Source organism: Spea bombifrons, chromosome 5, assembly GCF_027358695.1.
Source record: "Spea bombifrons isolate aSpeBom1 chromosome 5, aSpeBom1.2.pri, whole genome shotgun sequence".
Lineage (NCBI taxonomy): Eukaryota > Metazoa > Chordata > Amphibia > Anura > Pelobatidae > Spea > Spea bombifrons.
In genome coordinates, this window is record NC_071091.1 from 45,686,662 (window position 1) to 45,700,711 (window position 14,050).

General features: G+C 40.4%; 1 protein-coding gene across 1 annotated transcript in view; it reads left to right on the forward strand.

Moving 5' to 3' along the window:
• TERT (telomerase reverse transcriptase) overlaps positions 1 to 14,050 on the forward strand; it is a 360,451-nt gene that overhangs the window by 21,816 nt on the left and 324,585 nt on the right. The window contains exons 2-3 of the mRNA XM_053467313.1: positions 3,866 to 5,066; positions 5,202 to 5,516. Coding sequence (XP_053323288.1) covers positions 3,866 to 5,066; positions 5,202 to 5,516 — 1,516 coding nt within the window. The remainder of the gene's footprint in view (positions 1 to 3,865; positions 5,067 to 5,201; positions 5,517 to 14,050) is intronic.

The following is a 14,050-nucleotide window of genomic DNA, read 5'->3' on the forward strand; positions in this document are numbered from 1 at the left end:
ATATCTGTAGCCAGTCGTTGCCAAGCACGAGAAGGGATACTCCAGGGGAGTCACAAACCTCTCAATGTCAGAGTCTGTTAGGCCAATAAACCAATTCCCGTGCCCATCGTTTGCACAGAGCCATGCCTAAGTGTCCTAGGTGAATTTGTTCCAAAACCAGTTTCCGTCGACTTCTAGGAATGAGTATACGTTCAGCCATGAAGATAATGCCCTCGTTATTTGACAATTCATGTCTCACAGGCTAGAATTCCTGTAATTCTGGTGGTAGTTTTTTGAGCTTCTCTGGCCAACCATTGCACATGACCCGGCAAAGTTTTTCTAGTTGCTTGTCCAGTAACGTTTTCCTTTTTAATACTTTCCAGTCTGACATCTGAGACGGGTACATTGACTAAAACTGTGTGCACTTGTTCCTCCAGATCAGGTTTATCCTGTGCTTCATGTCCTGCTGGAAACAATCTGGATAGCGTGTCTGCCATTGGGATTTCTTTCCCTGGTCGGTATTTGACAGTAAGGTCATATGGTTGCAGCTTCATTACCATTCTCTGTATGCGTGGAGGGACTAAGTTTAGTGGTTTCAGCATTTCAGCATTCAGCATGTGTTCTAAAAGCTTGTGGTCAGTTTCCACTAATACTGGACGCCCATAGATATATTGATGACATCTTTCACATCCGTTGACAATGGCTAGCATTTCCTTTCCAATTTGGGCATAGTTGGATTGAGCTGCCGTAAGTGCCCTTGAGGCATAGAGCACTGGGTGACCTCTTTGTGTCAGTACTGCACCTAACCCAAATTGTGATGCGTCTACTTGAAGAACAGTATCACAGTTCACATCAAAATATTTCAAGATGGGTCCGGGCTGTTTGCTTATAGTGGCCTTTATTTTCTCAAATGTTGTTTGTATATTAGCATCCCAAGACCAGCATGCATTTTTCTGCAGTAGAGTTCGTAGAGGTGCTGTTTGTTGGGCTAAACCCTGTGAAAACTTTGACAGATAATTGAAAATGCCCAGTGCTGTTTCTAGCTCTTTTCTGGAAGTTGGTGCTTGCATTTTAATGATTGCTTGTATCTTGTTGGGATCAGGTTTTAAACCATCTTTACTGATGATATGCCCAAAGTAGCTTACCTCCTCAACACCAATCTGCAGTTTGTTCGGGTTGAGCTTCATATTACCTGAACTCCTGTGTCAATCAAACTTGACAGGGATCTTAGCATCTCCTAGATGTAAGGTGACCACTGCTTCATCTGCAGAGTGGTGTGTGTTCTGCACCGATGCAAGGTATATCTGTGAGCTGTCTGTGTCATCATCTGAATGGTTGTCCAAATCATCTATATTATACACTATTCGTGTCTGTGGCTTCCTATAGCTCATTCCATTATGACACATTTTGGCAAAGTGCCCCTTTTTTTCTGCATTTATTACATACCTTATTTGCTCGATTATAAGACGAGGTTTTTTTAAAGCAAATGCTCTGAAAAATACCCCTCGTCTTATAATCGGGGTCGTCTTATAATCAGACCTCAAATAGGTCTGACTATCATCACTGCCCCCTTGGTTCCTCTCATAGAATAGCTTTCTTTGCACTGTGGTGTTTTTTTTGTGGATTACAATATTCATCAAACTTTGCAAATAGTACCTCTGTCTTTTTCTTGTCCTCTGGAGCTATGTTCCCATTTGCACACCATGCTCTGCATACATCTCGGCCTGTTTTGCCAGCACATGCTAAAACCTGGGCATGATATGAGTGTGATTACAGGCTCCCTATGCCATGCCATTTCCCTGCCCCACACACACACATTCATATACTCATTCATTTACAGATACTTAAATACTTTCCCCCAACCCCTTACCTGAACTGCAGATCTCTCACTCGCAGACTACTGCAGGGGCCCTGCTGCTTCCTCTCGAACAACTTCTCTGGCCACGCCCCCAGTGAAAGAAGGAACGTAGCAGAGTCACGTGATGTGCATTCACGTGAATCCGCTGGGTTCCTGGTTTTCCTGGCCGAGATGCTGCTCGCAACCAATGTGCAGGTAAGCAGCCCAGCCCCTGCGGACGATTATTTTCGGTTGTTTTTTTTAATTTTTTTTTATTTTTATTTTATTTTGCCAATAATGCCTTTTTGTATATTGGTCCATCCCTAGAAAAAAAACCTCATCTTATAATCGATAAAATCGGTTCAACTAATCGATAATGAAACTCGTTGGCAACGATTTTGATGATCTATTATCGATTTTATTGGGTAGTTGTTGCAGCCCTACACTTTACTTTATAGTGAAGTAAGCATTTGACTCCTTTGTAAAACTTAGACTAGATTGTAAGTGCGCAAGAGCAGGGCACTCCTCTCTTTTGTACCAGTTTGTTATTGTGTGTGTGATTCTAAATTGTTCTACTGATTGTAACAGCGCTGCAGAGTCTGTCGGCACTTTATAAATAATTTTAATGTTAGGCCACTCCAGGACCTTAATGTGCTTCTTCTTGAGCCATTCCTTTGTTGCCTTGTCCGTGTGTTTTTGGGTTATTGTCATGCTGGAATACCCATTCATGACTCATTTTCAATGCCCTGGCTGAGGGAAGGAGGTTCTCACCCAAGATTTGACATGGCCTCATCCATCCTCCCTTTGATACAGTAAAGTTGTCCTGTCCCCTTAGCAGAAAAACACCCCTGAAGCATAATGTTTCCACCTCCATGTTTGACGATGGGGATGGTGTTCTTGAGGTCATAGGCAGCATTCCTCCTCCTCCAAACCTGGCGAGTTGAGTTAATATCAAAATTGATTTTGAGTTGATATCTATTTTGGTCTCATCTGACCACAACACTTTCACCCAGTTCTCCTCTGTGTCATTCAGATGTTCACTGGCAAACTTCAGATGGGCCTGTACATGGGCTTTCTTGAGCAGGGGGTCCTAGTGTGTTACCAATTGTTTCCTTGGTAACTATGGTGCCAGCTGCCTTGAGATCATTGACAAGAGCCTTCCTTTTAGTTCTGGGCTGATTCGTCACCATTCTCATAATCGTTGAAATTCCACGAGGTGAAATCTTGCATGGAGCCCCAGACCGAGGGAGACTGACAGTTATTTTGTGTTTCTTCTGTTTGTGAATAATCACACCAACTGTTGTCACCTCCTCACAAAGCTGCTTGGAGATGGTCTTGTAGCCCACCCCAGCCTTATGTAGGTCTACAATCTTGTCCCTGACATCCTTGGACAGCTCTTTGATCTTGGCCATGGAGGAGAGTTTGGAATCTGTTTCATTGCTTCTGTGGACAGGTAACAAACTGAGATTAGGCGCACTCCCTTTAAGAGAGTGCTCCTAATCTCAACTCGTTACCTGTATAAAAGACACCCGGGTGCCCGACAGCTTGTTGGTTGATAGGGGATCAAATACTTATTTCCCTGAGTAAAATGGTAATTTATAATATATTTGAAATGCATTATTCTGGATTTTTTTGTTCTGTCTCTCGCTGTTCAAATAAACCTAAATTAAAATTATACACTGATCATGTCTTTGTCAGCAGGCAAACATACAAAATCAGCAGGGGATCAAATCATTTTTTCCTTGACTGTATATTACGGGGTCAGGTCAGTTACAGCTAATCTTTATAAAATAATCAAAATAGCTCCACTTTCTCAAGTTCATATACTTGAAAGTTGTGTTAACAATGTATTTGGAAATAATTTCAGAATTCCAATATTAAGTTTTAAATATAGTTGCCTTGTATTAAAAAAAAAAAAAAAAAAAAAAAATCTGCAATTGCGTGTAATACTTCTAGTTTATAGAAAATATGCTGTATTTAAATGTTTTGGGTTTTTTTTTGTCAGTTTTACAACTTGTATTAACAATCATTTATTTTTTTTCCTTTCAGCTTTCCTCTCAAAGAGAAGTTGTAGCACGAGTAATTCAACGCATTTGTGAAAAAAAGAATAATAATGTTTTGGCCTTTGGTTACGGATTAGTTGATGAAAGCAGCACCACACAAGTTATGTTTGCTCCAAATATTTGCAGTTTTTTCCCTAATCCAACTACAGCAACAATCAGCACCAGCATTCTATGGCAAACTCTTCTTGGCAGAATAGGCGATGATGTTATGATGTATTTGTTAGAGACCTGTTCACTGTTTATGCTGGTTCCACCTGGTGGTTGTTATCAAATAAGTGGTAGGCCAATCTACACACTTTGCAATGATGTTAACCAGTATCCTGCATTGGTTAAAGAAAGGCATTCAAAATCTCAAAACAATGTTGTACTTCAGTTTGTTCAAAGAAAGAATTTCTCTTCTAAAAAAAGTTATTTGATGCCGAACAAATGGAAAAGAAACACGTTGAATAAAGTTAAAAACAAAACTAAGAAAATACAGGAAAGGTCTCAATTTCCAAAAACAGACTCAAGCAATCCAATGTTATTACAGGCTGCAAAGCATGCCAGGTCCTCGAAAAGACTTTGTAATATGTCTATTTTTGAACTTCCAAATATGAAACGCCATAAAATATTCCATAACAGGGAGCCTAAGGACCATGTGTCATTTGCAAAAAGTACAGCACTTGGAAATGGTAATTTTACTTCGACAGTCCAGAACAATCTTAGGCTGCAACTGCAAGAACATGAAAATGTAAAAAAAAAAATAATAAAAGCACCAGATGGAAATTCTTCTAAACGCTTTGAAGAAAGTAACAGTAAAGTTGTCATGACCCAAAATGAAAGTTTTAAAAAACGGAGGTGTTCTGTTACTATAACCCCTGAAAAAATATCCCTTTCAAGAATTTTCATTGATTTTGGGAAGATGTTGTATTCAAGCAAAATATCCACAGAAGGCTTACTTAAAGACTTTTTGTTAAATAGTTTAGAAAGCAGTATGTCTGGGAGCCATAAACTTATACGAACCATATTTTTGAACAGCAGTACTTGTGAGAAAAGGTTTGATCATCTTGACATGAAAAGGGGAGATATAAAGAACCTTCCCAAACGTTATTGGCAGATGAGATATGTCTTCAAAGAATTGCTACAAAACCACAAGAAATGCCATTATGTGACACTCTTAAAAAAACATTGTCCTGTGAGATTTAGAAGTGCAGGGAAGTCTCTTAAAGAAGACCCTACCATTGTAAATGTATCGGACTCTGACTCAAGATATTCAATTTCTGATCATAAAGCAGACCCATGGTCAGATGATCACACGTATACTTTGGCTAGTAAGCCAATAGATTCAGGAAATGCTATTAACACAGCTAATGAAAATGTTGAAAAAATGGAACAACAAAAGAGAGACATCACAAATCAATTATGTCTTACATCCCTTCTCAAACAACATAGTAGTGGATGGCAAGTGTATCGGTTTGCTCGAGAATGTTTGCTTAAAATAGTGCCTGAAGTTTTGTGGGGCTCAAGCCATAACAAATGCTGCTTCTTAAAAAGTGTCAAAGCATTAATATACTCTGTCAAATCTAACAAAATATCCTTGGCTGAACTAATGTGGAAGATAAGAGTCAAAGACTGCACATGGACCCATCTTACAAAAAGTAAGATTTTTTTTTTTGTTTTTCGGTTAAATGAAATGGCCTATATATGCATTTATTCTTGAACACAGTTCAGTTTTACTGAGTGTGGAACTTAGAAGTGCTGTTCTGCGTAGAGGGGGTTTTAAAATACCCCCCTGGTAAGCGCTGCATAACTAAACTAAATGGTACCTACTTGTCATTTTGTTCCTGGTCTCTTAACACCTTTATCCCTTCAGGACTCTATTTTTATTTTTTTTTTTATACTATGTTTGCCCTAAATGACCAGAGCTGTCTTTGTGCTTTTGCTATGTCTTAGTTCAACCGTGATTGCCAACTAAATCATTTAGTGCACCCCAACATGTTGTTTTTTTTCTTTTGAAATAATTACTTATGTAAACCATCATTTAGTATAAAAAATATCTAAAAAATGTGGGGGTAAATTAGGGGAAAAGGCAAATGTTTTCAGTTTCATCTATAAAAACTATATATACCGTATTTGCTCGATTTATAAGACAAGGTTTGTTTCAGAGCAAATGCTCTGAAAAATACCCCTCGTTTTATAATCGGGGTCATCTTATAATCAGACCTCAAATAGGTGAATAGGGGACCTGGATCCTCCTGTCTGGTAACCTCCGCTGCTGCCAGCACTTCCACCGGGGCTTCTATCACAGAGCGCTGGCGAAAGTGCCGGCAGCAGCCGATGTTGTCTACGCACATTGCACAGACTTTCCCAGGCTGCCAGAGAGGAGAATTCCCCGCAGCGTTGCAGGGAATTCTCCTCTCTGACAGCCGGCGAACAACCCCCGCTGCTGCTGGCACTTCCGCCAGGGCTTCTGTGATGGAGCACCGGCATCACATGACGATCTGGTGCTCAGTAATAAAAGCCCCGCCAAAACAAACGCCGGCCTCCACCTGCTGCCCCCACTAGACACCGGGGAGTCAGAAGCACTGGTAAGTCAGGGAGTGTTATATGGGAAATGCCTGAAATGCGTTATACCCCCTATATGCTACTCTGTCCCATGATATGCCTTTTAACCCCCTATATGCCAATCATGGGGCAGAGTGGCATATAGGAGGATGTAAGTCATATCAGGGAGACAGAGTGGCATATAGGGGGTATAAGGCATTTCTGGGGGAAGAGTGGCAAGCCAGGGGGCAGATGTGCATAACGGTTGGTAAAAAAAAAAAAAAAAAAAGGAAATAAAAACAAAAAATATATTTTTCTCAATCATAGCTTTTATGAAATATGAATTTTTTTTTATATGAATTCTTATTTACTAATAAAACTTTTTTTTCCTATACAATAGTCTTATATTCAGGCTTTTTCTTTTATTTATTTTTTTGAAAGTTGATATCCCAAAGTATTTTACTAGGGGCATTTTAACAGTTTTTATTTAACCATTTTAGTGTCAGTCTATCCTAAACATTGCAGTAATATTTCATTTTTAACAAACCCATTCTATCCAATCACAATATTTCAGTATTTTTTCCCTATGTACTTGAAATTACTTATGATTTGTGTTCAGAAACACCCCCAGAGTACAGGAATACCCCATATGTATGGGTAGGGTATGTGTGATGGAACTAGGGCTGCAACAACTAATCGATAAAATCGATAATAATCGATAATGAAATTCGTTGCCAACGAATTTCATTATCGATTAGTTGAATCGATTATTATCGATTTATAAAATGAGTTTTTTTTTCAGAGCAAAAATACCCCTCATTATATAAACAGTTTCAGTGACACACAGCAGCAGCTCCTACTTACCAGTCCCTCCCTGTAATCACTGTGACAACTGGCCCCGACCCCTTCCTTCTCCCAGAAGGCCAGAACCACATGGCTGTGACGCTCATCTAACTGTAAGTATAAAATTAATATTTGGGCTACTGAAAGTTGGGGGAGGTGGGGTTAATTTAGGGGCAGTTATGGTTAATGGGGTGTTTAGGGTTAATTTAGGGGCAGTTATGGTTAATGGGGTTTTTAGGGGCAGCTATGGTTAATGGGGTGTTTAGGGGCAGCTATGGTTAATGGGGTGTTTAGGGGCAGTTATGGTTAATAGGGTGTTTAGAGTTAATTTAGGGGCACCTATGGTTAATGGGGTGTTCAGGGTTAATTTAGGAGCAGTTGTGGTTAATGGGGTGTTTGGGGTTAATTTGAGGCAGTTGTGGTTAATGGTGTGTTTAGGGGCTGCTGTGGTTGACAGGGTCTTTAGGGTTAATTTAGGGGATGCTGTGGTTAATGGGGTGTTTAGGGTTAATTTAGAGGCAGTTATGGTTAATGGGGTGTTTATGGTTAATTTAGGGTAGTTGTTTTGATGGGGTATTTAGGGGTGTTTAGGGTTAATTTAATGATGAGGACTGAGGGTTAATTTAATAAAGTTAACTTAAGGTGCAGTTAGAGATAAAGGGGGGCAGACTAAAGGGAATCTAAATCCTGGGGGCCGTGAAGATTAACCCAGTACTTATTTATAAAAGTATGGTGTCAGTGTGCTGTGAACGGGTCTGTGACTCTATGAGGGAACTATGAGATATCTGGGGGGTATACGGCATATCTGGGGAGGACGGAGTGACATATCTGGGGGTATAAGGCATATACATTATATAAGGCATATGTGGGGAGGGCAGTGTGGCATGTCTGGGGAGGACGGAGTGGTGTATCAGGGTGTATAAGGCATATCTGGGGCCACAGTGGCATATCTGGGGGTAGAGTGGAGTGGCATATGTGGGGAGGGCAGCGTGGCATGTCTGGGAGGCAGCGTGGCATGTCTGGGGAGGATGGAGTGGTGTATCGGGGTATAAGGCGTATCAGGCACAGTGGCATATGTGGGAGGCAGCGTTAGTTGCAGCCCTAGATGGAACCCTCCATCACTGGGGCCCCTGGAGAGGCCTGAGAGCCAGCCTCCTCCCTATTGTAAAGACTTGTGTACAGGGGGTCAGTTTCTACTGATTTTCCCCATACAGGTTTAACCATATTTCCTGAATATTAGAGGCTCTGAGAACTGTGGAGCGCTGATATTCATTTGGTATTGGTACTATACCAACACAGATGATTTACAATTATTTATTGTATGTCATAAACTTTACCTGTGTCTCCTCATGTTTTCAGCTACCCCCAGAAGGGGGATATTGTCTCATCACTTGCTGAGGGGATTATGTCTGGTATATCCAGGGAGTCATGTAACAAGAAACAAAAATAACTTCAGCTCACCACTCAGATGTTTCATAGAGACGCTTCAATTTGCAGGGATAGAAAGCCGAGCCATATTCCCGGTTAATCTAAATAGCGATACAAGAAGGAATCCCGCTCCACAAAAATAGGAGTTTAAAATTTCAAATTTTAATTGGATCAGTTAAAACATAATAAACAAAAAAAAAAGAAAAAATGTGCTCAAGTGATATCTCCTTTCTATCACTTGAGCACACTTTTTTTCTTTTTTTGTTTATTATGTTTTAACTGATCTAATTAAAATTTGAAATTTTAAACTCCTATTTTTGTGGAGCGGGATTCCTTCTTGTATCGAGATCCAGGGAGTGACAAGCTGTTTCAGTTAATCTGTTTAATGTCTGCCCCCCCCACCATGGTGCACTAAGATGTTGTTGTTGTAGTTTTTGTTGTTGTTTAAATTTGGTCTTTCCCCATCTCCCCCCCCCCCACCTTCCATTGTATTCCACTATGTTGAAAAATCATTTGTCTGTATTAAAAACTCTGTGTGTGACTCTGAATAAACAGTTCTTGTGCTTCACCTTGCATTAAGCTTCGGCTAGTGATTTGGGTGACTGGAGAGCCGGTGCTTTGAAGTGTACCCGTATACAGTTCCTGTAAAAGCTAGGAAGCAGCTATTGACTGAGGTACCCAGTTAGGGTACAGGGCATCCCGTCACAGTATGTCTATTGGGCACGGCGGGTTCAAAATTGGAACATGGGCATTGCAGTTTTGAAACACGGAATTTTGGCAGATCAATTTGTTGTGGCCAGGTCTCATTTGAGACACGGTAGAGGTTCCATATTTAATTTATCTCCCTAAAATTAATATATTTCCAGAAAATAGACAGGGTATCTAGTTAGGGGCAGATTGGCCTGTCCCGTGAAGCCGATTCCACACCAGCGTCTTGTTAGTCTAACAAAAAAAAATCATGTTGCAGTTCACCTTGTTTATTTTTCTGAGTGGATATCTGAAAGAACAAAAAAGATCTTGATTTGTGTTCAGTAACACCCTCGAGTACAGCAGTGCCCCACATGCATGGATAAGTAATGTTTCTGACATTGTGGAGCCAAAACTGCAACATGGGCATTTCAGTTTTTAAACTTGGAATTCCAACAGATCTATTTGAAGCTGGCTTATTCAGTATACCCCTATCAAACCATCTTTTTTTTTTTTTATATTTATTTTTTTTTTTTTAAAACATGTCACCCCCGGGTAATTCTAATTGTGGTGTTTTAACACTTTTTCCATACACTAGTTCTGCCATACACTAATTCTGTTCTTTTGTGGCATGAAAGCCGGAAAGCTGTTAGATTTCAAACTACGTGATCGGGCGTTCCCTTCTGGGTTGCGTCACTGCTGACGTAACACTGCAGGGGATATCCTGTCCTCCGATGAGGCACAGACGCTGCGATCTCTATGCACGTCTGTGAGGAACCATGTCTCTCACCCCCCTCCCGTCCTGAAACAGAGAAGCAGAAAAAAAAGTTTATTCGTTTAAAAAATAAAAAAAAGTTTATTCATTTAAAAAATAAAAAAAACATTAAAAGAATAATATAAATAACACAAAAAAATAATCCCTAAGAGAACCTCTAACCATTTTTTAAAAAAATATATATATAAAAAATAAAAAAATTAAATTATATATGAAAGATAATAATCATAAAAATTTTTAAAAAACCTTACATCTCATTGCCCTAGCATAACATCTACCCAGTATAACCCTCCTGCCCCCGTTCACAACCCCCACACCCGTTAAGTCATAAGCATAAAAATTCAACAAAAAATGTACACCTTATAGTATACCAGTGTTCCCTGGTGCTGGGAAAGTATGGAAAATCTATATAAATTAGGTATTTCTGAAATCAGGACACCTGAATTGATAAAGTTGGAGGGGATTTTCCATCACTTTACCTAATTTTGTGAGGATTCAGAGGGATAATTTAAAAAAAAAATTAGTTGTTTTTTTTTTCTAATTTTCGCTAGTTTTTACTAAATTTCTCATTCTAAATTTTCAGCTAATCATCTAACTATGGTATCAAAAGAAAGCTCTATCTCTCCTTGAAGAAACAATATATAGTTTACATGGTAAACACTACTGAATAGTGTACTATATAGTAGGGCTGCAACTAACGATTATTTTAATAATCGATTAGTTGGCCGATTATTTTTTCGATTAATCGGATAAAAAAAATGAATGTACATTTTTCATTTATTTAAAATAATTTACTAAACAAATGATGTTAAATACAAACAGCAGAATAAAAAAACTTTGATAATACATTTCTTGTCTTTATTTCCCAACCAGCCCCCCAATATATGCACATTTGAGCCCAGACTTGCTACGCTGCCTCCCAGACATGCCATGCTGCCCCCCACATATGCCACGCTGCCTACCACAGCACTCCACGCTGCCTCCCACATATACCACACCACGCTGCCTCCCACATCTGCCACTCCACGCTGCCTCCCACATATGCCACTCCTCGCTGCCTCCCACATCTGCCACTCCACGCTGCCTCCCACATCTGCCACTCCACGCTGCCTCCCACATCTGCCACGCCACGCTGCCTCCCACATCTGCCACGCTGCCTCCCACATCTGCCACTCCACTCTACCCCCCACATGCCACTGTGCCTGATACGCCTTATACCCCCTGAAACACCACTCCATCCTCCCCAGACATGCCACCCTGCCCTCCCCACATATGCCACGCCACGCTGCCTCCCACATCTGCCACTCCACAATGCCTCCCACATCTGCCACGCTGCCTCCCACATCTGCCACTCCACGCTGCCTCCCACATCTGCCACTGTGTCTGATACGCCTTATATCCCCTGATACCCCACTCCATCCTCCCTAGACATGCCACCCTGCCTCCCAGACATGCCACTTCTCTACCCCCAGATATGCCACTCTACCCCCAGAAATGTTTTATACACCCTGATACACCACTCCGTCCTCCCCAGACATGCCACACTGCCCTCCCCACATATGCCTTATATACTGTATATGCCTTATACCCCCAGATATGTCACTTCACTGCCCCCAGGATTTAGATTCCCCTAAATTAACCCTAAACTCCCCATTAACCATAACTGCCCCTAAATTAACCCTAAACTCCCCATTAACCACAGCATCCCCTAAATTAACCCTAAAGACCCCATCAACCACAGCATCCCCTAAATTAACCCTAAACACACCATTAACCACAACTGCCTCAAATTAACCCCAAACACCCCATTAACCACAGCTGCTCCTAAATTAACCCTAAACACCCTATTAACATAACTGCCCCTAAATTAACCCTAAACACCCAATTAACCATAAATGCCCCTAAATTAACCCTAAACACCCCACTAACCATAACTGCCCCTAAATTAACCCCCACCTCCCCTAACTTTCAGTAGCCCAAATATATATATATATATATATATATATATATATATATATTATACATATACTTACAGTTAGATGAGTGTCACAGCCATGTGGTTCTGGCCTGGAGAAGGAAGGGGCGGGGCCAGTTGTCACAGTGATTACAGGGAGGGGGAGTAAGTAGGAGCTGCTGCTGTGAGTCAGACTAAACGGATTATATAATGAGGGGGATTTTTCAGAGCGTTTGCTCTGAAAAAAACCCTCATTTTATAATCGATAATAATCGATTCAACTAATCGATAATGAAATTCGTTGCCAACGAATTTCATTATCGATTATTATCGATTTTATCGATTAGTTGTTGCAGCCCTACTATATAGTACACTATTCACAGGAAAAGAGAATAATCGCTGAACCGACATAGCGCAAAAATTGCAAAATTGCTCTGGGATTTGAGGTACCAAAAACCCCTGGGATTGAAGGGGTTAATGATACCCAGTGCCTTCCCAAAGATGACCCCAAATATGACAGGCTTTTTAAAACTCGCCCCCTTATTTCTCACTTTCAAACCAAATTTGCTGCAGTTTATACCCCCAAGCGAGAAATTTGTGTTGCTGAGTCCCTAATGAAATTTAAAGGCCGGTTAGGGTTCAAGCAATACATTCCCTCTAAACGCTTCTGGTATGGGGTTAAATTTTACAAATTATGTGAGAGCAGTAGTGGCTACACATAGTCCTTCCGGGTGTATGAGGGGAAAGATGCCAAGCTTGACCCACCAGGTTGCCCAGATTTCAGTTTTTAAACTTGGAATTCCAACAGATCTATTTGAAGCTGGCTTATTCAGTATACCCCTATCAAACCATCTTTTTTTTTTATATTTATTTATTTATTTTAAAACGTGTCACCCCAGGGTAATTCTAATTGTGGTGTTTTAAGTGAAAAAATTGTCTGGGACCTTGTTTGCCCCTTACTGAACAAAGGGTACTACATTGTACTTGGACAACCTTATGGTGCCACAGGCCAAGGTGTCCATGCAAAACAGCAACTTGACCTGTGGCACCATAAGGCAGAACAGAATAGGGCTCCCAAAACAGATTAGGGAAACCAAATAAAAAAAAAATGGGGCATCCTTAGCTTTACGCCAAGAAGAACTTTTGGCTATAAAATATAGGGACAAGAAGGATGTGTGCATGTTAAGCACAATTCATGATGATGCCACTGTTCCTGTCCGGGGCAAAACACCGGTCCAGAGAAAGGCAAGCTGCATCAAGACCTACAATAGGCATATGGGGGGGAATGGATTTGGCTGATCAGTTATTGCAGCCATACCTCATTATGAGGAAAACAAATACATGGTATAAGAAGGTAGCCATTTATTTAATGCAGATTGCAACTCACAATGCCTTCTTAATTTGAACAAAAATAAACCCTGCCAAAAAAACACATTTTTATCTTTTCAGTTTAAGTTACTCTGGGAAATCTTGGCTCCAGCTGAACAAGGCCCTTCAGTGTCTCTGATAATTCAGGAAGAACATTTTCCATTCAACTTTCTTCTTAATATACTCACTTTTCCCCAATCATAGTGTTAATGTTGTTGGATAGTTTAAGGTTTTCACTTCTTATGGTTAATATTATATTATTCAGCTTACAATTTCCTAATAGGCTCAATTCAGTTCCCATGTTCCAGTTTTGGCTTCATAGCATCCCCAAAACATGCCTGAACCATGCATGTGAGACCTTGTTGGAATCACGGGATATTGGTAAACAAAATGTGGTCTTCCACTGTTGCACTTATGGTGTGCAAGAAATTCAATGCAACATTGAAATTTATGTGTTAAAAACGTAATAAAATAAATTTTCCGTGAACTTTGGCAGACATCAGTGAAGAAATGGCTGCCTGCAAACTGTCAAAATTACCCTATTAGAACACCTTGACTTGTATACTTTTATGGGGTAATTTACAGCGTGGGGG